The sequence below is a fragment of the Falco rusticolus genome, chromosome 11 (genome assembly GCF_015220075.1).
Source record: "Falco rusticolus isolate bFalRus1 chromosome 11, bFalRus1.pri, whole genome shotgun sequence".
NCBI classification, from domain to species: domain Eukaryota; kingdom Metazoa; phylum Chordata; class Aves; order Falconiformes; family Falconidae; genus Falco; species Falco rusticolus.
The window spans coordinates 35,450,415-35,477,548 of record NC_051197.1 but is presented as its reverse complement, the minus strand read 5'-3'; the positions used below and the strand labels follow the sequence as shown (position 1 = coordinate 35,477,548).

The 27,134-nt window shown below is 38.5% G+C and overlaps 1 protein-coding gene across 8 annotated transcripts in view; it reads left to right on the top strand.

Annotated features, from left to right (window-relative positions):
• The window catches only part of DDX59 (DEAD-box helicase 59), a 31,509-nt gene that overhangs the window by 2,650 nt on the left and 1,725 nt on the right, over positions 1-27,134 (top strand). Inside the window, exons 2-8 of one of the 8 annotated variants that reach the window (XM_037404035.1) lie at positions 7,401-7,514; positions 19,306-20,135; positions 22,384-22,551; positions 23,168-23,257; positions 23,598-23,849; positions 24,738-24,890; positions 25,367-25,396. In XM_037404035.1, coding sequence (XP_037259932.1) covers positions 7,493-7,514; positions 19,306-20,135; positions 22,384-22,551; positions 23,168-23,257; positions 23,598-23,849; positions 24,738-24,890; positions 25,367-25,396 — 1,545 coding nt within the window. In that variant the 5' untranslated portion in view covers positions 7,401-7,492. Of the gene's footprint in view, positions 1-7,400; positions 7,515-17,544; positions 17,646-17,742; positions 18,159-19,305; positions 20,136-22,383; positions 22,552-23,167; positions 23,258-23,597; positions 23,850-24,737; positions 24,891-25,366; positions 25,496-27,134 lie in introns of those variants that run through there. The other 7 variants (XM_037404033.1, XM_037404029.1, XM_037404031.1 and 4 more) reach the window with 7 other exon arrangements.

Below are 27,134 nucleotides of genomic sequence, written 5' to 3'. Positions count from 1 at the left end.
GGGAAAAAGATTAAAATTTGCTCTAATTGTTCAGAGTAGATAAACAGAAAAAAAGAGTGAGGAGTCATCTCCTTCTGCTCTGCTTCTGTTTATCCATCTCATTTTAAATAGTGATAATCTCTTCTGTACACAATCTTTCTGCTGCAAGTTATTTTATACTTTAAAGTTCATTCCAAGCAGAAAGACAGAATATTAAGAATTAAAACAAGTAGCTCACAGATTTTTTTTTTTTTTTTAACCTTCTTTCTCCCTTCCTTTCCCCTGCCTCACTCAACCCCAAATTAGAAACCCATTTGACTAGTTTTATCCTGTAATTACATCATCGGCCTGATTCTTCACTGTCATGTGTCTCGCCATTTATACAGTGGGTGTACCAAGCCTGTAGTCAGTGTCAGACAAGGAACAAATATGACTGTGAAGCTATGAATAATAGTGTGGATGACATTGTTGCTAAGTCTTAACCTTGGCAGATAATGGAATGAGCCTTGACTAACAATTTTTTGTTGGAGAAAAAAACAACCTACTTGTTTTAAGATTCCCTTGGCTTCTGAAGAGGCTACGTGTGGAGTAGACTAATACAGGCTAGCACTAGATTACAGAGTGTTCAAGATGGAATAAGATTTAATGCATAATTTCTTCCATCACAATACTTGATGATAAAGGTAAAATGTTTTAAATTAACAATACCATTACTGATTTTGGCTACAGACATTGCCACAGCAGACTCGGTGCTAGTGAACAAACAGCTTTATCAGGCTACCTACAGAGCATAGTAAAAATATTCCCATTTCAGATTAGCCGGTCGTATTAGGCTGAATCTACAAAAGCAGCATCTCACAGTGATGTAATGCTTCAGTCTTGATGTTGCAAAAAGGCTAGGAATAACACTGTGGGGTATCAAATTTGCCTATTTAATGTGATCCCATCTGTTTGCCTTAGCCTATTTACCAGTCATGATAGAAATGGTAGTGGCTGAGGGAAGGGTGTGCCCTGTGGCCTGTAACCTCTGGCAAAGAGACAGCATGCACAGCTTGATGTGGTGCTGTCAGACTGTCAACAGACAGACCAAAAACCAGTTGTGTCCCAGTGTGATCCTTAAGAAAAGTGCTTGGTGACTTCAGCAGGTTGTGTGTTGGGAATGTGAGGTTGAACAGATAATCTATAAATGATTCTGTAAGGTTATTACAGCCTGAGGATGACGTGAAATGGAGTTACTGGTATTCCAGCCTCTTAAACTTACAATGTTTTATTAAATATATTTCTTTATAAGTAGTGGTAAACCCCGTATAACTGTAAGAGTTAAGAAATTATATTTTTAAATAGTTATTATAAAGTGAGTGATCGTCTGAATTATTAAACTTCCTTGGCATTATTACTGAAATGTACATGTGTAGTTTCTGCAAGCTAGAAGTTTTCTTAGAGCATGATTTTGGAGGGGAGTATGTTCTTTCTTTTTCAGGATGGTACAAAAATACAAGAACAGTTACGTAATTATTTGCTTTTCAAATTCTGTCTCAAATTCTTCTATTAATTTGTAATCAGGAAGTGCTTAGGGAAGAAAACAGTTTACCAACTTTACAGATTCTGGTAGAGTCATGACTCAAATGGAAGATAGAGCTTTGTATGACATTATACTTGGATTATCTGTGATTTTTGATACTGTTAAAAAAGGAAAAAGGTGCAGTAATAGCTACTTCAGCTCATTTACTACGGAAATCTGAACAACCAAAAAGCTGCCCAATGAGAATCAAATATGGTAACTGACAGTACCTCTCAGTACTGGGATGCTACTGGTTTCATTTCCTGAACTTGGCTTTGACCTAATGTAGCTCTTTTAAGGGAGGGGAAAACCTACATCTCCACTACCCCGCCCCCCCCGCCCCCCCCCCCCGTATTCCACTGGGTCAACAACTGGGCAACAGATCTGTCCCTTTCCTGTGGTCTCTGAGAGTCAATATCTCTCATCTACAGCACTCATGCCTGGTTGGTTTGTTTGTCTTTTCCTCTGGTTACTTTGCTGTCTTTTTTATTTTCCCTGAGATTTTTTAACTTTTAGGTTTTTAATCAGGTTTTCACACTGGCTGCTTTCATGGTGTGCCCATCTCCTGGAATTGCACTCATCCTAGGATGTTTTAGATTACTTTTCTTCCAAGGTGTGCTGTGCAATACTCCCTAATTCCCATTCTTTCTCCTTGACATTCCACTGTTGCTGTGTTTTCTGCGAGGACAGCAAATACCCTACTGTAACTGGTTTTTTTTGTTATTGTAAACCTGATATGGAATAGATCCTACCCTCTTTCATTAAGTGAAACCTGTATACTGTTTCTTTTATGGCCACTTAGTGCCTGATGTGTTTTCTAAGGAAAATCTTAAGAGTGATTGTATGAATGTAACCTTTAAATATTAGAGCTAGTTTAGCTGCACTATAAAGTAAATGCATGGTGGGAAATGTACATTCAGAGAAATGTACAGAAATAAAATGCAATGTTACTGCCATTATGGTAGCTGTTAGATAATGCTCTGTTGGCACTCCAGAGGAAAATGAACTCTAGTTTTCAAATTGTTCATTCAAGTATAGGAAATTTAAATCAGTTAGCAAGGCTTTTTTACTAAGTCTCAATGAGAGTGGATACTAAATTGTGCACTTCTCCCTGTTGAACTATACTTCATTGAAGTGACTGGCTGATTTTTTTTCATTCTGCTTCTACATGTGAAGAAAGATCTGAATGCTCTTAAAAGCTCATTTGTTCTGAGCATATACGTGATGTATTAGTGGAGCATGAACAGGCATCAGTTTCCCATCTTTTGGCCCTGCTTTCAGTTTCCTCGGAAGCTCATGTGTGTCTGAATGAGACTGGCAGTAAATAGTAGAGAATGCTGTCTTCGAACAGTAAGATTCTGGTGTCATGTAATCACAGCAGAATTATTTTTTGGAAGGGGTGGTAGCGAAGGTGGATGAGGAGAGGAAAGCAAGGGAATAGCATAGCAGACTACTGGAGGAAGAGGTTTTTTTTCTATACATTTTCTTTGAAACATCGTCATCATCCAGTTTTTCATGGAATTTTTTAGGCAGTTTCTCAGTTTTCTTAACTTACTAGAGAGACTGCATGTTATTGAGGAATTTTTGATGATTCCTTTAGGGAGCAGGTGTAAATAGCTGGTATACTGTTGAAAAAGTGGCTGTGGAAAGTGTGTGTCAAAGATCTTATTGTAACCATTTATGCATAGTGACCCTTGATGGCATTGGAGATTTTGATTATGCATGCATGGTAAGGTCATCACAACCAGAGTGCATAGAACTCTGTTACATTTAATTCACTTTTGGCATAACTGAACTTGTTTGTATTTTCTGAGTAGCTTTACAAGCTGTATGCCTTATGGTTCCTTTGAAAATATGTTCAATATACAAAAATGTATAGGATGTCTAAGCTTCATGTAGAATAATTTGATTTAAATACTCCCCTATTTCAATATATATTAGAAACATGGAAAGAACAACAATTATTTTAATAGTTGCCTTAAACTAAATGTATATATCTACTTAGCAATAAAACTTGGCCCCAACAAGGATTTTTTTAAAGCTTGATGCTACAGACATGATTAAATTTCAGTGTGTTTATAATTGTGTTTCAGGATTAAGGGTGTTACGCAGAATATTTGTATTTGAAGAAGTGTGGATGATTTCTTTCTAGAAAGTCTCCAAAGAGAAATAACAAGTCTCTCTTGTTATTCTGTCCTCATATAGAATTCTTGCTCTATAGTTTATGTGGATCTGTTAAATCATAGGGTGTTATCTCAGCTGTCTCACCTGGGCAGGGAGCAGTCATGATTCCACTTGTTTGCACAAAGAATAGAAATGTCCATCATCATGATGGGTGTCAGAAACAGAGCCCTCTCCTTGTATTAGCCAGTGTAGTTGAATATGGTTGAAGGAATGGGGAAAGCAGGCTGAAACTTGATGTTCAGGGAATGTTTGAGCCCTAGTTGTGATGGCCACTACCCTGGAAGCAGTCTGAGACAAAGTACACCTGAGACTCCCAGTTCTGCACAGTACTTCATAATCCCCCATAATGTGGGGTTTGTTTTAACAGCCACACTACAGCCCTTACAGATGATAATTTACTAAATGAAGAAAGAATCAGTCTGGGGAAGAGTATGCTAGTGGGCACTGTGTTGAATCAGGGGGATCATTGTATGAAACAACAAAAGGAACACCTGGAGATTTTCTACAAGCACAAGGACTTGCTGGGGTATATACCTATCAGTTTCCCTTTGATCTGGCAAGTCTTCCTCGTTTGTTTCAAGCTCTTTCCTCCTTTTGTATGTGTTCTTAACAGAAATGAGGCAATTGCCTGATTGGAGAATGTAGGATAACAGAACAGATTTCATGGCAATGAACTGTGTTGATGTAAATCCAGTTTGTTAATTTGTGTATTTTGCTATGCATAGGCTAACTGTTGAAACAGAGTACCTCAGAGTCTCTGTCCCAGTTGGTAATATGCTCTTTCAGAAGTGGGAAAAGCGTTAAGCCACAGTCATCAGAAGAGGTAGGGAAGCAAAAAGTGGCTCAGTAAGAAAGCGTATCCAAGGTAGAGGGCACACTGCCATGTGCACACTCTTTTACCACCAGGGCCTTAAGTGGTAGAAATACCGTTTGACTTCTTTGAGTGAAGAGAAACACTGGATGTGGGATACTTCAGCAGAAACAGATGAAAAAATAACAATTATCAATGCTATTTATGCTGTAGTAGTTTATAGATGCTCTAGTCAGGGGCCAAGATATCACAGTGGAAATGCAGAGTTAGGTCAGGGTCAGAATGATAAAGTTTTAGATATTGCAAGACTAGGAAAGCAGTAATAAAAAAGGCTTTGATACTATTACATTGCTCTGATTTCATTATTTAAGAGAGTCCAGTACCACAGTAATATCCTCACTGCTGCTAGATACCAGGTTTCCTGTGTATCAACAGAAGATTAAGAGCCACATGCATGGAGATGCTCTGTGTCTGTGCCTTTGCTGGCTCTTTAGTCATTAAAGGAAGACAGGTCATGCTTCCCAGGGCCAACACCCTCTTGTAACCACTGACTACCTTTGTGGCTTCTTGCAGACAGTATCAGTAATGCAGAAGCCTTTTCACTGCCTAGCCTTTTTGCTCCAAGTTCCACTGATCTGGCAGGAGCTCTTTGTTGTTACTTGTCTCTTGTCTGGCTAGTGGTGTTTTACCTTTGTTCAGGTTGTATACTGCAGTAGTACTCTATTTTTCAAGTGTTTACATCAGTAATGTCAGGGGCAGCTGTTCTCCTGCAGCTTTAATTTACCCTGGAGCTGAGCAGATTGAGAATCTGAGTATGATGACTTACTCCAATTCATATAAACTCCTCAAGAATGGTAAAGTCCTTATATACTCAGCATTTTTGGCTGAATCACAGATAATCTCAGAAGAACTGTTGTTTCATAGGATTACTTAGTTTTAATTACTTAGTTATTTTAGTATTTAAATTACTTGGTTTAGGATTAGCTTGTGTGGAACTGTAAGGTAGGTAGGTATATTCTGGCAGACAGTTCGCTCTAGGCAAATTTTCCTGACAGAACCCCCCAAGTTAGTCAAGAAAACAAGCAGAAACATTTCTAAGCTACTCTGTCTCATTGTATTTTCTGGCCCTGTTCCTTCTAGTGTTTCCTTTGAAATGATCTCACCAGATATATTCAGAACAGTTTTAGAATTTATTGATAAGTTTGATTGTCATGTTTTGTTTTGAATTGCTGGGAGGTTTCTTCCTCTTAGACTTACATCTAAGTCACCACTTTTTCACAGTTTAGGCAACTATTGTACCCTTCTTGCTTTTTGACACCTGGCTGTTGCCTGAGAGAGAGTTTCCTTAGCTTGGGCTGCCATCTTTGTTGTGCCTGAAATCTAATTTCTATGTGTCTTGCTGGTTGCCACAGGAAACAATATTGCTTTGGCAAGGAACTGTACAGAATTACCTTGTCCTAATAGGTCGTGTCCAAAAAAGAAAACGGGGACACTGAAACTGGACTTTTGCATGGCTCAAAGCTTTAAATCGTTTGGTTAAAAACAAACCAAAACAAGAACAACCCAACCAAATTTGACATGGAAATTTTAGGCTTGTGCTTTGTAAGAATGATGTATTAAACTTAGCCAATTTTTTCACAATCTGGCCTTATACCCAGGTCAGCTGAGCTGTATTAAGAAATAGTACAGATTTAATCAACGGAATTGTTTAGCAGATGGAATTCCATGAGTGCTTCATATGCATTTCATACAGTCTTCCTTAAAAAAGAAATACACGACAGTGGAGTCTTGGATAATACAGCACAAGTCTCCTTTCACACTATAATACTTCAGACTTATTTAATACCAAAGAGTTAGAAACATAATGATTTGGGGTGCAGACTTGTTAACCAGAGGGTTTTTTTTATAAAGCAGCTAAAAAATATATGAAGTGCTAAATTGTTTACCTTATTTAGTGTAAATTTAATTTATTCCAAAACTTGAAAATGTGTTTTAAAACTTCTAATCTGAAATCTTTTGAACCAGGCACTATCATGCTGGATTTTTTTTTGCAGCCAAGTTACAAATCCCAGAAAAATAAGGTTTGCATGGAAAGTTCTTGGCAGATCTCTCTTGGAACAGCACAAACAAAACTGCTTAACAAGGAGGCATTCATTATTTCTGTCTTGTTACCCTCTGTTATTACAGTCACTAGCTGTAAGGTTACTGGCATCTTTGAATCTTTCTAATAAAAAGCATAGGGAGCAGTCATTCAAGGGTAGTAGTGAGAGAGATGCTGCATTTTTGAGGCTTGCTTTCTTGTTTAATAGTTTTGTGCTTTATCAGTCTGAGTTAATGCATTGTCTGCATGTTCTCAGAGCAAACAAAGTTTAGGAAACTAACTGAATTTCAGAAGGACAAATCTGTAACTCTAACTTCAGCAGTCTGTAGTCTTGAAGCATGCAGTTAAACCACAGATGGACAAGTTCTCACCACCATGTCATGAGAATTGGAGTTTTGTTTGCTTAGTATTTTTAACAACTAACTGATAAATGCTGCAAGTGATTCACAGAAGCAAAAGCTCAAGAAAGTTAAAGGATATATGTGTTTTGAACATTGGGATGTATTCTTATCTCTTTTGGTTATCTTGAATACCTAGTCTCATCTAATTGGTGTTTATTAGTGTTTTCACTTACTTAGTGCTTTCAAGTCCTCAGTTTTATCACACCTTGACTGTTTTTGCTAGCATGACTAGCTTAAAAGAGAAAACAAAACCTTCTCTCTTATGCAAGAAAACTTAATTACACATACAGAGTTTTAGATGTATACCTTAAGACAAGTACTTCAGTTTTATGTTTTCATATCTAATAGTATGCTTCCTTACAGAGCTTTATAAGAACAACATTTATGGGACAAATCCATACAATATCCAGTGTTTGGTCCAGTGCCATTCACTGACTGATCGGAGGAGCCAAGCCATGTATGAGAATCCCATTTTAGGTAGGTGAGAGGTTGGCTGGATTTGTATGGGGGGATGGAGTGGGAGCTGTTTTCAGATGAATCATTTCTGCTTCTTAGGTTTGGATTTGGGAGGATATTTTTAATTGATATACTAGTACCAGGAAGGGCTGATTTAGCTGGAATTGAACTAGGAGCTCAGTCATTTTGTCTGAACTGGGTTTCTCAGAAGTATATAAGCTGAGACTATATGTACCTGAGAAACCTATAAGTAGTGCTAAGCTTTGACATGGTAAGTATTCAGAGGTGGACTACTAAGGCTTAGAGTAAGGTCAGTTTTGGATTTACACAGACTTGGTCCCCTCCTAGTTTACCCAATCTGTCTTTGGGGGCTTTGGTATTCCCGGACTGGGATAGAGCCTAAAGTCTTTTACCCCCTCACAGACTAGGGACTTCATGCCAGAAGACACAAATAATGCCAAGACCTGCTATTCATTCTTGTTACTTTGTCATTCTTAAATTTGGGGTTTTTTTGGTCCCCATGGGATGACTATTATGCATTTATGTGTACAGTAGTACTTGCCTGGGAGGGCAGTTCATCTATGCCATGAGTGAATATCCAAGTGTGAGGATGAATTTAGTTGAAATATATGATCAGATTAATGCAAATTCTTTTCATTGATGAAGCAAGATAATTAAATAAGCAAATGGAATTACTGGGATTTTAAGGTATGTTTTCACTTACAGATTACATAGGTGTTTTAACTCCTTAAAATTTGAGTAATGTATTGATTCTGTAATTACTTGATCATGACATGTTTAGGTGTATTGAAATACATTTTTAGTTCTACCACCTAGGAGCCTACTTCAGTTCATTTTTATGTATAAATGTTTATAAAATTATTTTCTAAGGAATTAAAGGGGTAAAGCAGTACTTGAAATCATAGTAAAATGACACAGTGAATCACTTCTGAGGCTAACGGTATCATGAGATGCAAACCATTTGTCCAGTACATAATTATTGTTCCATTTCAAGTTTCAGCGTGGTAGCTTTCTGTTGACAGGTTTTACCCTTATTTAGGTGTTGTCCTTACTAGTGCAGCAAGCATAAAAGTATATTGTGTGTTGCAGATAATGGGACAGAAATACAGTCATGCTAAGACCAGATCCAGATTGGTTCTTTACCACCCTGTTATTTCCTAGAGCTAATGAAAACCATGGCCTCCCAGATAGAAAAATACTTTCAGCTGTTGCAAATGGCTATACGTTTTTTAGTAGGGAAGAACTGGTAAGAGACTTTAGCCCCGCATTTGCAGCTTCCCAGTTTTATGGGTTTTGTAGTTTATGAAAAGGAAATTATAAAAAAAGAGCATTAACCATAGCAAATGTTAACAATCTTTTCACTTCTTTTATGCATAGAAAAGAGTAAGTAGGGAAATAAAACATCTAGGAAAGGAACAGTGATGTTGATACACACATTGTGGAGGTAAGAAAAAGTAAAAATTTTTTTGACTTTTGAAATAAAAAACATCTGATATACTTCTCTGTTAAAGAAGTTATGGGCAAGTGGTCTACTTGGTAACCAGGTATTTATATTGCATTACAGTCCTTCTGGAAAGAATTTTAGCTGAAGGTGTAACATTGTTTGGTAAACAAAGTCACAATTCTTTTATCCTCTGTTTTGCTTAGCAGTCACGTACAATGTCTTTTTCAGCACATGACAAAGATCTGTACTAGTGCAATTAATGCCAGGTACACCACAGGTCTGCAGAATTAATATTTGAGACCTGTAGTACAAGTCAGTGGAAAAAATACCCACAAGGTGTGTGTTTTTAACTAAACTATTAAGGCTGCATTGAATACTCTGTACACTAAGAGTAACGTCTGAGAAATTTAAAAATCATAGGGTAGAGCCCGACAGTCACAGCCACTTAGAGCAGTGGTGAAGTCTGATATAAAGGAAGCTTTTGAGACCTGAACCCTGGAGCTGTGTGGCCACCAAGCCCGCTACTAGCGGAAAGTACAGGAGCTGCAAGGATCATCTGTTTTGTAACAGCTGCCAATGTCTTCCAAAGGCAATAGTCAGCTGTCAGTCACTAGTGGGGGCATCCTGAATTTGGCTTCTACTTTGGCAGCAGTGAGTTGGCTTTTTGTAGATGCAGTTATAGCTTTTCCATGTTCTTTAATAATTTTTGTGTGAGGAATTCAACTAGGTCAATTTAAGACTTCATGCAAAGACAGAATAGGGACCAAATGTAGTGTAGGGAAGTCTGAGGGTTAAACCCAATTATTAGTATTGGCATAGATTTTTAACAAGACAACTGGTGAAAAGTCTAGTTTCTAGCAGCTCATTTGCATGTTTTCCAGACCATTCTTAGTACAGGGGGTTTTGCTTTCAAAACTAGCAATGTTGGTAGAAGCTTTAGAGGTAGAAAGGGAAATTATTATCCATTTAATCAAAAGGCCTATGTTGTAAACTTGTCCTTTGGTCTGTCACATTAATCGATTATAACTGTGCTTCTTCCACTTGTCTCCCTGTAATACAAATTCAATGTACCAGAGCATAAACTGTTACTTTTGTCATACTTGCTGATTAATTAGAAAGGTCTTCATCCCTTAAGAAGTGACATGATTGGAGAGAGTTTATTGAGGGGGCAGGTGGTAATACACATCGAACACAGGTCATCTGGCAAGCTGGAACTTAAATAATTGCTGTTGTCTCTTGTGGATTTTCTTTTCTTCCTCTCCTATCCTTTTCTCTGGGACCCCAGAGGGCATGGAAAATGGGGTTTAATTTCAGTAAGTGCATGTTGCAGGAGCGTTACCTTGTTTTTAGAATATATGAGAATCTCATATGCCTCCAAACAGCATTATTAATTGGAACATAAATCTAAATGACAAACTGGTAAGCAGCTTTCAAATACAGTGGTTTATATCTTGTCAGGAAAAAAAATAGATTAAAATGAAGGGAGAGAACTTTTAATTCTGAAGTCTGCACCTCTAATTAAGCTGTATTTCAAGATTTCTTTAATCATGTTAATTTCCACCTGAATTCTTTAAGAATCTGGGTTCCAGTTTATTGCTTACTGAAGTCCCTGGAAATTTGCAATTGTCTTTGCAGTCTTTTGATCACATCCTTGTTCTGTAAGTCTCAGAAACCTAACAGATTTGTAAGCTGGTTTAAATGATTCTCATACCATAAAATCATTCCTTTTAATTGGAAAAAGCTACTCTGTCTTGTACAAAGAAGTTGGTAATTTTATTCACTGTAGCTTTTACAGCTGTGCTGAGGCTATGGTGATAGTAAATCAGAGAGTCCATTGATTCTGAAAGTAAGTATTATATGCAGAATTTGAGCATATAATAACACATGTTAATTATGTTGGTAAATTTTGCATGATTTGCCCTGTATAGTTATTACCCTATGGACTAGTGGCATTTAATGCTAGAGCTTCAGGGCAAGACTGCTGTTTGTTTTACTTTTTTAAAAAAAAAAAACCAACCAACACCTCTTTAATATGCTATAAGAATTCAGATTTAATTAGTTTTTTAATTTATTTTTTATTTTTTAATTTTTTTAATTCCAATTTTACCACAGTTTTCTGCAGAGGCTAATATAGGCCAGTATTTCCTTACAGTGGGGTTGTTCAAACAAAGAGAATGCTCAGGAAGCCTGAAAATATTAGTCCAAGACTTCTACTGATTATTTTCTTCGAAAAAGCTTAGGAGTTGCCTGTTTTCGATTAAGCAATATCAGAAAAACTATACTTCAGAATAAGTATATTGCATGCAATATCTGTACTAAATCAGGACATTTTGAATGAATATTAGCAGACTTGACTAGTTAATGGTTAGCCAGCGTTATTTGGTTTTAGATTATCTTGATTTTTCTGTGTGATTCCTTTAAAAGTGTAATTCAGAAACCAGAGGAGTCATTGACTCACTGCTTCCATCAGTCAAAGAACTATTCATTAAGTATGCTTTGGGTTAGAGCTGCTGTTGACTACCTACCTACAAGACTGCTGAGTGGCTCCAAAGTGCCAAAACATTAAAAAATAGGAAAATATTTGGTTTCATAGCATAAGGTAGAGCAGGCATAGGTGCCAGTCCCCAAGTAAACATGCTTTGACTTCCACGCCTTCTGAAGGAAAAGACGTTCCCCCTCCCTTTCACCCAAGCAGTGGATGTTGTTTTAACTACAGTGATACCTATTGTGGCACTCTTAAAAAAAAAAATAAACAATTTCAGGGAATAATTGGTATTCTTTAAGTGACATCTTCACAAACTTCATGATCTTAATCCATTACAACATCAAAAAACCAACATTTAGGCACTTGAATTCCTTGGTGTAGAACAATACGTAGAATATATATTGAGATATTTAAAATCATTAACAGGATAAAGAAAAACCAAAACTTGCTTTTGATGAGATACTATCTCAAGGCATGTTTTAGTTTTCAGGTTTGTCAGTACTAATGCTTGCCACTTGAGGGGGTGATGCATTAGGGGCTGTTTGGACTCTTAGTTTTGCATGCACTGGGAGCTCACTCTTAAGAAGAAAATTCAGACATCGCATGAGGATAGTGTTGGCTATAAAGGAAACTTAAAGTGCACTTTATTAACATGTTTTGGACACTTACTCTTTGGGACGTATTTATCTGTTAATCAAGTCACTGTGTGGAACTTGAGAACATCTTGCTTGACAGATTCATGGAGAGGTGCCTACAGGTTGTGTTCCGGTACAGGTTTTAATTAACAGGGTGACTCTGGGAGGTATCGATGTGGACAGCTGAGGCATATGCTACAGTCGAGCAGCTCTTTGAAATGCTTGTGATACTGACTCTGAATTACTGTGCAGAATGCCTGTTTCTTATGGATTTAGTGTGTCTGGGAGTAGAGGGATTTCAGTCTCCTGCTTTAATCCAGTCTTGTTTTACTGAATTATTTATTATTTGCATGGTGATAGGAAAGGTTGGTTCATGCTTCTAAAGAATGGCTGTGTGATGTTATAAGACAAAGCACCTGTTTTTAAATTGAGCGCAGGAATCCAAGATGCCATGCTTGCTTTCTGTATATTTGATGCAGAAACCATGAGGAAATATGGAAAAATCTTCTTGATGTAATTTAAAATAGACCAAAAAGTGGGATACCGTTGTATTAATAATTTGTGCTTGAATTATTGTTTTAATTATTTATTTTTACTTTTAACCAAGTTACTATCTTTGTAATTCTAACAGAAATTTGCATAAAGCTGAAATATTCAGTTGCTGTATATCTATGTAGTAAATCTGTATCAGTATGTATTAGTCCTTTTGTACATGTGGGTTTGTGCATTGTTCCATTTGTGTAGTTCCTAAATGTTTTTCGAAATTACTCTGAAGAGGTGTATTTATTATATATGGATTATATTTGATCAAGGGTTTCTAATGACACTGTGATACTTTCCTAGGCAGCTATTGTACTGGAACACGTGCAGCATAGACAAGATGAGAAAATTGTAAACTCTTGCTGTTTTACCCACTAAATTAAATAACAATCTCTATAAAATAGAGATGGTTGTTGGTGTGGTTTGGTTTTTGGTGGGTTTTTTTTTACACTACCTGGAAACCTTAAGATTTCCTGTGATGACATTCCCAGATAAATTGTCCATATTGTGCAAAAATTACTGTCCTAATCGTTCATGGTTTTCTAACAGGACTGAAACCCAAATTCATTCAGCCAGTGCTTGAACTAACTCATTTTTGGAAGGAAGACTACCAAGACAAAACCATTGTAGGATATCTGAGAACATCTTGTCTGGGGACATTTTGTCCAATTTGGTGAACTCTAAAGGTACAAAACTTGAAGTTCAGAAATCTTATTAAAATGTCATTTGCCTCAGATCTGACTAGCAATATCAAGAGCTGAGAGAATAGGAATTAAATTCACCAAGGCTATCTATTACTCTTATATATTTCAGCATTCTAAAAATGCTTAGGAAGGTGACTGGACTAGAATGTTTATGCTTTATACCAGGAAAAAAAAAAAAGTATTTATTTAGTAAGCTCACAAAGCACAGTATCTGTTCCAGAAGAGTTTTTGGTATGTCTATGCTGATTAACTTCCTCAGGTAAATAATGAATAACATAGTACATTATGTAGAAACTTCTACTCTTTTTTTAGTTGTGAGCACTTACTATAAAGCATGTTACAATTTCATATTACAATTTTTTTTTTTAAGAATAAACTATCAATAGCTGTCCAGCCTTTATGAACCATTCAAAGTACAGTAGATGTACTGTATCTGTTCCTCAGTCGTATCTTCAGGTTGAAAAGTTTATGTAGTTGTCTTGCATGGAAGTCCTTCCATGCCTCTGAATGTCCATGCACTCCTTTTCCAAAACTTAATTTCAAGTTCTTCTGTAGATCTTCCTCAGATAAGGGGAGTGAGTGATGGGGAAACTCCAATTACAAGGAGCGTTTCTATAGGTGCATTGTCAGTTTATATCGTAAAGTTATCTTTACCTTTCCTAGTATTTCCTACCATGGAACTGTTTTTCTGACTGCTGTTAGATGCTGAACTGATGTTTTAACAGTTATTCCTCTTAATCCTCAGATTTTGTTTCTGAATAGTAATGGCCAATTCACAGGCTACCATTCTGACATTCAGCATTAAGGTATCTGACTACCTAGGTTTGTATTTGTCTGTCTGATTTTTACCTGTCAGCATAACCAAATCTTCTAAGGCTCTTGTAAAGCTCTTCTGTTGGACCTTTAGCATTAAATATCTCAGAGGAGATTGCCAGCAAACTTTCTTGCTTTCTTGGTCTTTAGGTTGCTATATCAATCTACAAAATGGTACCAAGTTTTGCAGAATTCACTGGTGACTTCCCTCCCTTCACTGTGGGACCCCTTATTAGTGAGTCCCTGATTTTTTCTTCCCTGTATTCTGATCAATGGCATGTCCATGCAAGACCGTTTCCTCTTACCCTGCATTTTTTTTGTGTCCTTAAAACTTTTGGCGAGGAATCTCTTAACAGCTTTTGGAAAGTCGAGTATTCTGTATCAGTGACATTTTCCATAATCACAGGGGTCTTTTTATCAGGTATTAACAGTTGTCCTTATTGAATAACTCTTTAAGGATTCCTAGATAATTGATGATGTAATGAGAGGGAGGCTGCTGTTTTTTTATTGATAACATAATCCTGCAGAGTGATACTTGGTTTCTTTTAGTCTTTAGCCATCTTGAATAATCTGTGACCTCCTTTAATATTAACGGCTGTGATGAAGTCTGAGTTCATCTTCTGTAAGACTATTATATGCTAAAGAAAAGGAAGCTATTAGTGTGTATTAGAAACAGCAGTAGAGCCTGGTTTTCTGTTTGGAGAATGTAAATTTGTGTTGCATTTATAATAAATTTTTCTATAATAATGATCTTAGAAAATGCAACATGTGTATCTTCAAAGTGATTGTAAAGAATAATTCGGTACCTAATTAAATAGTGTTCATTACTAACAAAATAGTGTTCTCATGAAGCAGATACAGGGTAGAACAAAAATTGAAAGTCATGCATCCATAAGTGAATCATGGAATACACCCACTGCCTACATTATTCCTTCCACAGAAATGCACATTCTAGACTTCTGCACTTTGCAGCTTAGAACAGCAGGAATATGTACTATGAAGAAAAATGCTAAGTAATTGTATTACAGTATGGACAGTATTACTGAATCTCAAGAGCTTCAATGTATCTGTGTAATCGAAGTGTGCAAACTCTTCTCTCACAGCAGGTGAGGGCAGAACGGTAGCTTTCAACAAAACAACAGTGTTCTTACCATCACAGAAAGGTACTAAACTTCTTTAGATTCAGTTGTTTCCATTAGATTAATACTTCTGTCACAGAAACCTACTGTTAGCAAAAAGTAGAAAAAGCTGATACACCAAAATGCAAACTTCCTATATGTATGTACTTCATAGAGTATGAAGCATCTCCTATCATATGGAATATTGTTGAAATACTGGTCTTTATTTAGCAAATGATGTTTTGAATTCCAGGAAATGACCTTGTAAAAATGAAAGAAAAGGAAATTAGCCTATGTTAGAAACTCTCTGAGAGGGAAAATGAAGAAAAGAAACTCAGTGCAAACAAAGGGGAACGAGAGAGGCTGAATCAGGGAAAGGTGAGGGTTTTCACAGAGAATGAGGAATGTCTGGAGCATGGGTGAAAGGTGCCCAACAGCTTTTCAGGTCTAGAAATGCCCACTTAATCTTTCCAGAAGCTCAGTAGTTTCTTCCGATTGTACCAGTTAATTAAAAATCCCACACAGTCCAAACCCCCCTGTTTGCACTAATTTAGTCTTCCTGCTGCAGTAATCTACTACAGATAAATCCAGCATACTTTTAAGATAGACCATGTTTCAAGTATGACTGGACTTGAATGTCTGTCCGGGTTTCAGCTGGGATAGAGTTAATTTGCTTGTTAGTAGTTAGTACAGTGCTGTGTTTTGGCTGTGATGTGAGAACAGTGTCATAGGACACTGATTTTTTTTTAGTTGTTGCTGGGTGATGTTTATACTAAACCAAGGACTTTTTAGTTCCTTGAGCCCTGCCAGTGAGAGGGCGGGGAGGGGGCACGGGAAACTGGGAGGGAACACAGCCAGGACAGGTGACCCAAGCTAGTCAAAGAGGTATTCCATACCATATGGCGTCATGCTGAGTGTATAAACTGGGGTAAGAAAAAGGAAGGGGGTGACACTTGGCATTATGGCATTTGTCTTCCCAAGTGACCATTACGAGTGATGGAGCGCTGCTTTCCTGGGGATGGCTGAACGCCTGCCCGCCGATGGGAAGTGGTGAATGAATTCCCTTGCTTTTCTTTCCTTGTGTGCAAGGCTTTTGCTTTACCTATTAAATTGTTCTTATCTCAACGTTTGAGTTTTACATTCCATTCCGATTCTCCCCATCCCTCAGGGTGAGGGGGAGTGAGCAAGCAGCTGTGTGGTGCTGGGTTGCTGGCCTGGGTTAAACCACGACGATTTTACAGAAAGCTACCATGGCCAGCTGCTTGAAAGCCCCCAGTTTTGTGTGTCTTTTAATCCTGTTCCTGCTGGCTTCTCTGAAACTATTTCCAAAGGGGCTGCTAGTATTTATGGATTTTCCCTTTTAGCAGGAAATGGTGGTGGTGACCAACAAAAGTAATCAGCCAGAAAGGAAATGGAACTCCCCATCAGTGTGGATGCTTTCAGGCTAATGAGATCAGTGTTGGAGGAAGAGGTACAATCTGTTCTGGAGTATCTGGAGTGCCTGGGAGTACATCAGCCCAGATAGCTCCCAGCAAAGTGTCCTTCCCATGCATCAAATCACTTATAGCCGTGGGGTATGCTTCTGTGTTGGGAATACTCTGGTTTTCCTACTTGTGCTCAAAACCAGGACCTCCTGCAAATGATACAGACACAGTGACACCACATCAGGGTCCTCATTTTGCAAGGGAGTATCTGGGAGAGATTGACTGTCCTCTTGGTGATGTGAGGCCTTGGAAAGAAAGGGAGTACCAGTGACTGCCCAGTTCACAATGGCCAAGCAGCTAAAAACTGTCGGACTTATCAGTGGCTGTACACCCAGGCTGTACCCTTCCATGAACTGGTTTACCTGGGGTGGTGGTTGCACCTAGGCTGTCTTGCAGAGCACTGGCTGAAGTTAAGTCTGAAAGTCTCTTCTGCCATGCAGTGAAACATGATGAATTACGGTGTTCTCGTGCATTGTGGCATAAATAAGGTATGCTTATTTATTATCAAAAATAATAAAAATAGCTTGTTCAGTTTGCAGTATACGAACGGCCCTCTCCTGCCCCTGCAAGTGTTTTAAGTGGCTCAAGGCATGCGCTGGGCTCTTATCAGCCACACCTTGCCCCTCCACCACGTGCACCAATAACATTTTTCTCGTGTGTGCAAACACCGGTGTGTTTGTAGCGTCTGGCAGCTCGGGCCGCAAGCAGAGGAGCGCTGGGCCAGCCCCCCGCAGCCGCGCCCGCACCCTGCGGGCCCATTCCGCGCTGGGCGGAGCCGCCTCCCGCGGGGGGCGGGCCGGTGACCCCCCGCACGCCTCTGCACGGGGGGGAGGGGTTTGAACGGCCGCTTACAACGACGTGTTGGCACGGTTGTCGCTGGTTTGTACGAGCCTCCTCTCCATTTAAAGGTACAGCGTGCTTTTTTTATCCACCGACATCCTCTGTGCGGAGGGGGCTTTCTTTGCTCGAGGGCGGGTCTTTCACCGTGCTAGTTAGGACAGGTCACACACAGTTCAGAAGTGCTCTGTTCGGCTCATTGAGCATTTGGTTCGCCTTGGGCTCCTCCTGTTGTGCCCCAGCTCGGCGTATTTGCGGCGTCTGCGCCTTCCCCCGAGGCACCGGTTGGTGACTGTGAGGATTTAACGAACATCCTGGTGTTCAGATTCTTTCTCATTTTTCACTATAGATACCTACGTTTTCCCTTTTTCTTTTTCATGTATGTATTTCCCCTTGTGCCAGCGGCGCTCGCCCCCGTGCGGCCGGGAGCCCCCGCCCTTGTCCCGCTCCCCGCCTGCCGACCCGGCTTCCGCCTGCGCTGCCCGTGGAAGGCCACCGCCATTTTGTGAGGCCAGGCGGCGGGGCTGACGGCCGGCCGGTAGCAGTACGTGAGGCGACGTCCCTCCGCCGCCGGTGAGCAGGAGGTGGGGGCAGGGCTCCGCCTCGCAGCGGTGGGGCGGGGGTGCGGGCAGGGCGGCGGGGGAGGCCGTCGCGTAGAAACGGCTCCGCGCCGAGCCGGTCTGGCGTGGGCCGGGAGGCGGTAGCCGGGGAGGAGGGCTGGGCAGGCGGCGGCTCCGTCCGTACGGGCTGCTTCGTCAGGCCGGCACGCGTGGGCGCGGCGTGTGCCCCTCACCCCGGCGGCGTGTCTGGAGGGTTTGTCGCGGGCAGGTCGTGGCGCTCCGTCCCGGGCGCCGGCCGCGAGAGGCGCCGCCATCTCTCGGGGCCGCGCCGGGGCGGGCGGGGCGCGCTGCTAAGGCAACCGGCTTTGCACGCCCGGGAACCGCGCTTGGAGAGAGGCTGACACCGGCTGGCACGCAGAGTACGATTAACGCAAAATAAAACTACAGGATTGTGTGTACTTTGTTTACCGGTTGTACCGTAGCAAACATTTGGTGAGAACCTCTGAGGCTTTCAGAGTCAGTTACTGAAAGTTTCCGAATATAAAATTTATGGCTATTTACACGCTTAATTCAGCTTTCTGTTTTACTGTAGAGATTTGGTAAATTGGTCGTGTAGGCCAGCTCTTCTGCACCCTGACCAGACATTGCTGTTTACAGCCTTTTTAGTTTGAGTGGACTTTGCAAAGGAGGTCTTGGATGGGTCCTGCACTAAATTTGACATCCTCTTCAAAATCGATTATTTTGTTTGGTTGGTTTTTCATAGCTTAGAAGAATGCATATTTTGCTTCTTTATCTCATCTTAGAAACTGCTAAACTTCCCAAGAATTTAAATATGATGTGACTTTCAAAATGGATAAATTTCTAGACAGATAGTGAAAATCAATGGGTTTATGCAACTACAGGTGTCTAATACTGAAAACTAACTGTGGGTGGATCTCTCTGTGATGTTCTAAGCTTCCACTGTTATTTTCAAGTGTTGCTTTGCATTGCATCAACATTAAGTCCAAGGTAATTTTCAAACAAGGCAGTTTTTAGACCTTTTCAGGGATTATGGGTTGGTTTCTAGGTTTGCAAATATATTTCCTAGACTTCAGGTTTTTTTGTGGTAACAGGAAAACGTACCTTTCTCAATGGCAGTAGTTTCTAACGACTGTAACAATTTTCTTCCTAGTGTACCGAAGCATGTTTTTACCAAGATCTGTTAAAGTCAAGAGGACTGCTCACGAGGACAAAAGTTGTACGGTGAAGAAAACTAAATTGTCTTCTGGAGGATCTTTGCTAGAGGACACTAATGAATTCCAAGACTGTAGGTCAGCTAGAACAGAAACTTCTGCTTCAAGATGCAGTTTGCATGAGGTTGTACAAGAGCACACAGAACCTGAAGCTGGAGACCTTAGTGTTGGTAGTACAACTCTGGGAGAGGGCAGCCGAAATACTGATGAAGATTGCTCTTCAGAAGAACCCATAAAATCCTTCAGCAAATCTCAGCGTTGGGCAGAACCTGGAGAACCTGTATGTGTTGTGTGTTGTCGCTATGGAGAGTATATCTGTGATAAAACAGATAAAGATGTTTGTAGCTTGGAATGTAAAGCCAAACACCTTCTACAAACTCAAGCGAAGGAAAAAAATCTAAAATCTGATCAATTCACAAGAGCAGAATCTCAAGCAGAAACTCACCTGCTTAATACACCTTATTTCTACAAAGATCATTCCTTTATTCTAGGTTTACAAGATGAGCAGATTGAGAACCTTAAACTGCAGCTAGGTATTGCTGTCCAGGGCCAGCAGGTTCCAAGACCTATTATAGAGTTTGAACACTGTGGTTTTCCTGAAACTTTAAACCATAATTTAAAGAATTCTGGCTATGAAGTCCCAACTCCCATCCAAATGCAAATGATCCCAGTTGGACTATTAGGGAGGGATATTGTGGCTAGTGCAGACACAGGCTCTGGAAAAACAGCAGCCTTCCTACTCCCTGTTATTATGAAGGTTTTGAAAGAGGTAATGGAACTTTGTGTGTTCAGAGCAAGTACTTTGCAACTTTGTTTCTTGGTTTCCCAATGTAATTGAGAATGTAATTGCAGGTTTCTTTATTGACATTCAGTGGTTTATTTTACTTTTGATTGATGGAGCATTGTTTTTTTTGGAAGGGCGGGGAGGTGTTGGTTATTTTTAATGACTTTGAATGTTTTTCACTTTGGTCAGGCGATAAAGCAACTCTATTAATATTGCCCAGTGTACAGTTTCTCCTTGTTAAAAAAGATACTAAATTCTGTGGTGAACTTCCTAAATGCCTTAAAATAGAAAGTGAAAACAATTCCAGGCCCTCTGCAAGAAGTTGTTCCTCTGTCTTAACATATCAGGTGGCTGAAAAAGATGTTTTGGTGTTAATTTCAGAGTAATTTCTGTTGGAATAACGTTCAACTGGCTATCAAATAACTACAGGAATTTGGGGTAATACAATTTCTGAATTGCTGTAGTCATATGGTCTCCCCCGTGTGACACTGGGGAAAAAGCAGTTAAAAAAACTTCTGCTTTGTAGGGATGTGAATGTATGATGAGAAGTAATGGTACATAGCATTCTGTACCTTGTGTGTGGTTCAGTATTGCTTTTTGCTTTAGTGGTTTTATTCAAAAAATGCATAAGAATCTGTCTGAAAGTTCTAGACCTTACTCTAGTTGATGTTTTGGACTGTTTACATGCCTTTATAGATACATACACACACAAGTGTGTGTGTGATTGTTTCCAAATGAATAATTTAAAGATTATTTAACTCTCTTAATCTTTTAAGTAGTATAGCATTAGTTTTAAGAATGGGAGCATTATATAGGAGCATTTAATAACAGGAGTATTACACTCCACTACTTCCTCTGTCTCATTATGTTATGTGCTTATAATAACATGCACAAAATTGGAGTCTCAATGAGTAATACTCAATTTCTCTACATGATCTTTCTCATTCCTCATCTTCAGGGTGCTATATCATGTCTATATCAGCTAAGACTTATTTTGTTGTTTCAAGTAATTTCCATTTTAATGTAAAAGAGATGAGATGTTAAGAGCATAAGGGTAATCTGGTTATGAGATACTTGACAGTTTCGGGCTTCTACACATGCGTAGGTACCTTTTCTTGTGGTGGTAAGCTCAGGTAAACTCTGTTGCCCACTTGAAAACAACTCAAAAAGCCCTTCTTGAAACAAGTATTTAACTATGAAGTTCCTTTGATGATGCAGTGGGAAAGGAAAAACCTACTGTTGGTCAATTGTAAATATTCCAGCTGGAGGCTAAAAAGAAACACATACCATCCAGAAAACTGTTATGTGAGTTTGTGACTGTAGTATCAATACATGAGAGTTTTGTTTTATTAGCTGAAGAGGTGATCAGTATTATGGAAATAATGTGTCTTGGAGCTAGACCAGTCTTCCACCCACCCTGTTTTACCTTATGTTCTTTTTACTTTGTTAGTATGTGTTAACTGGAGTTAAGAATCTACATTAATCTGAGAGGAATTGCTACCTTGTGACTTTGTGTTTTCTGGGTTGGGGAGGTATCACAGAGGTGATAAATTATTTTAAGGTCCTTATATAAGGAACAAAAAAAAATAAAAATAAAAAGACTGTAGCACTTTAATGATTCATTTCTACCTGGCTGACTAGTAGTGGGTCACAGGGCCTATTAATGTTGTTTTAAAATTTCAGGCGCACATATTTTGCTGTATAAAGTTCCTATCACAGCTTACCATCTCTGGCTAGTGTTTAATGTATTTACTTAGTGATATGCAAGAGAATAAAGGAAAATAGTCTATAGTAATATGAAGACTTCTAAAAACTTTTTTTATGATCTCTAGATTAAAGTAGCATCATGTGTTTTGAGTTTGTCTGGAATGCATTCTGAATTTGTGTTACAGATTAAGTACAGTAACTAAAATAGAAAAAACCAATATTTACAAATGTCTACTAGCTTTCTGGGCCTTTTGTTGTCAGGAAGCTATTTTACAGTATATTTATGCATGCATTATTTTTTTGTTTTCAAAAGTTGAGCAGTTGAGGGATAGGCTTCCTTGGCCTGCATTGTTAAGGATATAATCCCTTTCTGCCTTCTGTGTTCAAATGGAAAGGGTATTAGCAGTCTAACTGTGTCCACAGTAGCTACACTCTATATTTTAGTATTGGGAGAATTAATCTTGAAAGCTTTTTATCTAAACATAAAGCAATTACACGGTCAACAGATTTCTCCCCCTCTTTCTAGACAGAAACTCCATCTGCCCTTATTTTGGCACCAACAAGGGAGTTAGCAATTCAGATAGAGAGACAAGCTAAAGAACTGATGGCTGGTTTACCTAACATGAGAACAGTTCTCCTGGTAGGAGGTTTACCGCTGCCACCACAGCTTCACCGTCTCAAGCAAAGTGTTAAGGTAAGGACTATAGTGTAGAAAGATCCTGTGGAGAGTTACATTTTCATGACATTCATAGAAATGAAAAATGCTGCTGTTGACATGTATGAGCACACAAAGATGTGGTTTTCCTAAGTCAAAACTACAAAAATATTTGTTAGCTCTTGAAACTTTGACAGTAGTACATTATTTTTTTTTAACATTTTGACTTCTGATTAAACATAACATTTTTAGTTGTTAAAATGTTTCATGCGTGATACTGCTGCTTTCAAAGACTGAAATGTTATTTTATTAGACAAGAAGTTGTAATTTACAGCAAAAGTAGTTCATTTTTAATGAAAAAAAGTATTACGAAAAGCAGATTACATTGCTTGTGTTTAGATACTTCCATTAGAGTTCTAAAAGGTCTAAAAGGTCCGTTTCTTTTTGAGGCTTCATAATCTTATGAAGTTAAGTATAAAAGTTTTAGGACTTACTTGAATGGAAGTAATTTAACTAGTTAGTGCCGTTCTCACCTATGTGCTGTAACTGTAGTTTCTCTAGAGTACTTACCTGTCCTTTTATGGAATTTCTAACTCCTGGGTGGTTTGGGTTTTTTTTTTGTTTGTTTGTTTAATTTTTGTTGGGTTTTTTTTAGGTTATAGTAGCAACACCTGGACGACTTCTTGAGATTTTGAAGCAAAGTTCTGTTCAGCTGCATGGCATAAAAATTGTAGTGGTGGATGAAGTAAGTTTTTATTTATCAGGGCTGTATTGCCTGTACAGAGGTTCTTGAAGAGCCAGTGTGAGTGGCTAGTCTAACTGATTAAACATACAGTGTTCATTATAAATATGAAATATATTTAAAAGAAAAACGCATTTTTTTAACACAATTTGAAATATATTTGAACAGTGCATGTTCTGATGGCTATAAAAGACTTAGATACCTGACTGGGTAATTCTGCTAGACGAGTCTGAACCATTTGTTATTAATTTTCTCACTTAGCTTTTCTTCTGACCAAAATTACTTCTGCATTTGGACTATTACATGCCAGTCATACACATTGTGGTTCTTCTGTCAATTCAAGGTGGATACCATGTTAAAAATGGGTTTCCAGCAGCAAGTGTTGGATATTTTGGAAGACATGTCTCACGATCATCAAACTATACTGGTGTCAGCCACAATTCCAGTGGGCATTGAACACTTAGCAAATCAGCTTCTGCACAATTTTGTAAGAATAACAATTGGGGAAAAGAATCTGCCATGTTCCAATATTCGCCAAATTATCTTGTGGGTAGAAGAACCATCTAAAAAGAAAAAGCTGTTTGAGATACTAAATGTAAGTGTAATATATTTCTCATAAGAACAACTTTATTCATGTCTTTCCACATCTCTGTCAGGTTCTCATCTTTCATTCTAATCTGTATGTAGTGAAGAAGTGGAGTGAGTTTAAGCATATTACTGCACTGACTAGTTCAGTAGTTCTGCAATGAAAGAGCTTTAATGGCAATTTCAGGGATTACTCCACCCCTGTCGCTCACACCTCTTTCTGTGCTACAGCAAACTAGATTCCTGTGCTGAGATCCAAAAAGTACAATTTTGATAATTTTTTTGTGATTTGCAGCATGGCATCCCAAAGGTTTGTATTGGTTATTTGTGAGTGGTAGAAAAACAGGAGTTTCTTAAGCTGTCATAGCTGCTTTATGGTCTGGGAATGGTTTGTTATTTTAAAAGTTATTAAAAAAAACAGTGAGAAGACTAATTTAGTTTGTTCTTTTTTCTTTTTTTTTTTTTAATTAATATGAATAACAATATATACCTTGTATGAGTACTTTGGGGAGGAACTCGGGAGTCTTGCCTGACTTGATTGATTACCCAAGAAGTAAATAAGAATCTTTAACAGCACCTCAGAACATTAAAAAAAATTATATAATTATTACATAACATTTAAAGAACCAGAAAAGAAAGCTTCTGACTTCTAAAAAAATGCATGTATTGATACAAACATGGGTTCTGAGTCTACAAACCATTAGATGTTCATGATGTACAGATTTGTATAGTTTCATGGCTGGTATCTTGTTCCTTCTTATGTGGAGTTGTAAAAACTTTTATTTATCTGAAAGTCTTGTTAATGTTAGAGGTAATGAGCTGAAGTTGAATCCAAGTTGCTGATGATGAGCAGCAAACTGTTGTGATACCTTCTCACGTAAACTGTTTAATTTTACAGGATAAGAAACTGTTCAAGCCTCCAGTATTGGTGTTTGTGGACTGTAAGTTAGGAGCAGATCTGTTGAGTGATGCTGTTCATAAGATCACGGGATTGCAGTGTACAGCTATGCATTCTGAAAAGTCTCAAGTGGAAAGAACGGACATATTACAGGTTTGTGTCCCCTAAAGTTATGGAGGTTTTGATAGATTTTAAATGGCCAGATTTGAATCAGTTAAGTCATAATTTACTGCTTTTCTGCAGTAAAACCTGGAGTATTGCTGGGAGAGAGGAGAGACAGATGGGACCAAGCAAAACTGTAGATAATAATGCCATTTTAAATGCAGATTAAATACTGGAGATTATTTCCTAGGTTATTTGCTTTGAAATGGGAATTTAAACATACATTTAACTTTAATTGATGATTTTTTAATTAAAACTCTGGGTTCGATCTCTCTTTAATTAGCTCTGTGAATTATATTCCTATTCAAATCAAGAATACAGGGGGGCCGTTGTGTCTTTTGCAGTAGAAGAATCCCACTGGGTGTGTTTTTACACTATATAACTAACCCTAGCTTATGCTTGAAGAGGTTAAAAATATAAATAAAGAAAACAATTATTTTTGTTTTGTTTTGTTTCTCCCTTGCCAGGGATTACTTCAAGAGAAGTATGAAGTTATAGTAAGTACTGGAGTCCTTGGACGAGGGCTTGACCTTGTCAATGTCAAATTGGTAGTAAATTTTGATATGCCTTCAAGTATGGATGAATATGTACATCAGGTAAATAAATAAATTGCTGAAGTATTATTTGAAAAGCATACTGAAATGTGACATCCACCTGTGGAAATTTTGATTTACGTGAAACATGAAGATTATTTTTCTCTTCAGAATATTGTTTTTATAGGAAAGGAAAGAAAGGTGGAATATTTCTTCCATAACTGAATATAACTTCCATAACACTGTTCTCATATCTCCTATGTAAGTTATTAAATCCTGGAACAGTGTTCTGGTATCAGTTATGTTTGCATTATTATTCTTCCTGTTTTGTACTCATTTGTATCATTTTGTGTCAACAGAAAGCAAAATTTACCATGTTTTTATTATTTGTGTGAAGAAAGGCCAAATACTCCTCTTCCTACTGCAGCTCATATGCAGTGTGGGATATGCATGTAATACTATCAGGAAAGCAGTTGTGAACTCTGATTTTCATTCCCTCTTCCTACTTCAGTATCTGCTCTGATTTTTTTTTTGTTGAGGATCTCCAGCTTTAAGATGGTGTGTGGTTTTTGGGTTTGTGCATGTATGTTTATGTACACACACCCCAACCTTAGTTTGGCCAGCAGACCAGGAGAACTAATTAGTACCCTTTTTGGCACTTACAAAGCCGCAGTACTCTACTACTGTGCTCGGTTTTGAGGCCATCAACTACAAGAAAAGCCAACAAAGTGGAGAGAGTCCGAAGTCAGGGGGCTGACGAAGAGAGGCAGAGGGAACTGGGCTTTGACCTGAAGCAGAGATTTAATTGCTGTTTTCTGTTTGGTAATGGGCAGTTACATTGGAGACTCTTCTTGGAGATGCATAGTGAAAGCTCAAGAAGCCACAGTCACAACTTGTTGCCAGGGAAATTCTGGTGTCATAACAGGGAAGAATGTTTTTCACATGAGAGTAGTCAGGCAGTGGAGCAGGCTGCTTAGGGAGGTGGTGGGACCGTTGTGCTTAGATGACACTCAGAACTCCATATGACAAGTCCCTAAGCAAACTGATGTAATTTTGAAGGTAGATCTGTTCTGAATAGGTGGGGAGGACCTCTGGAAGTCATCCGTTCTGATGAACTCCTAAAGCATTCTGTGTTACCAACATCGGTACACCTCTGGTTTTTAATTGTCTTTCTGCTAAATTTCAAGTGAGTACTAAGTAAATAAAAATGGGTCTTCCCTAGCATCAAAACTATACCAGTAATAACATACTATCTCTTCCTAAGTAGTATTTGTAGATTGTTTTGTTTCTAATTTGTTCATGCACTTTGGATAATACTGAAAAGTAATGTTGAGTTACTAGAACACTGAAAGTAAAAGGCATTTTTATGGTCATGCTTGTATATCGGTGCTTGATGGCATTGCTATAGTAAACATTTTTGTAAAACATTTTGTTTGGACCAGATTTACTGTAAGCCTTTGCCCATAGGCTGTATCTTATATCTCAGTATCAATATTGGAGTTCCAGTATGTCCCATGAGCAAGTTGTAATTTTAGATGCTAAAGCTTCAGATCTGCATATCCTGAATTCAGGATGCTTATTAAAACTTTGTGCTTAGAAGATGAGATCAAGATATTTGGCCTTATCACTTAGGTCAGTTGCTGTTTTATAACTAAAAATAAACTTAAAGAACATTTGAAGGACTTCCATTTAATATTGATAA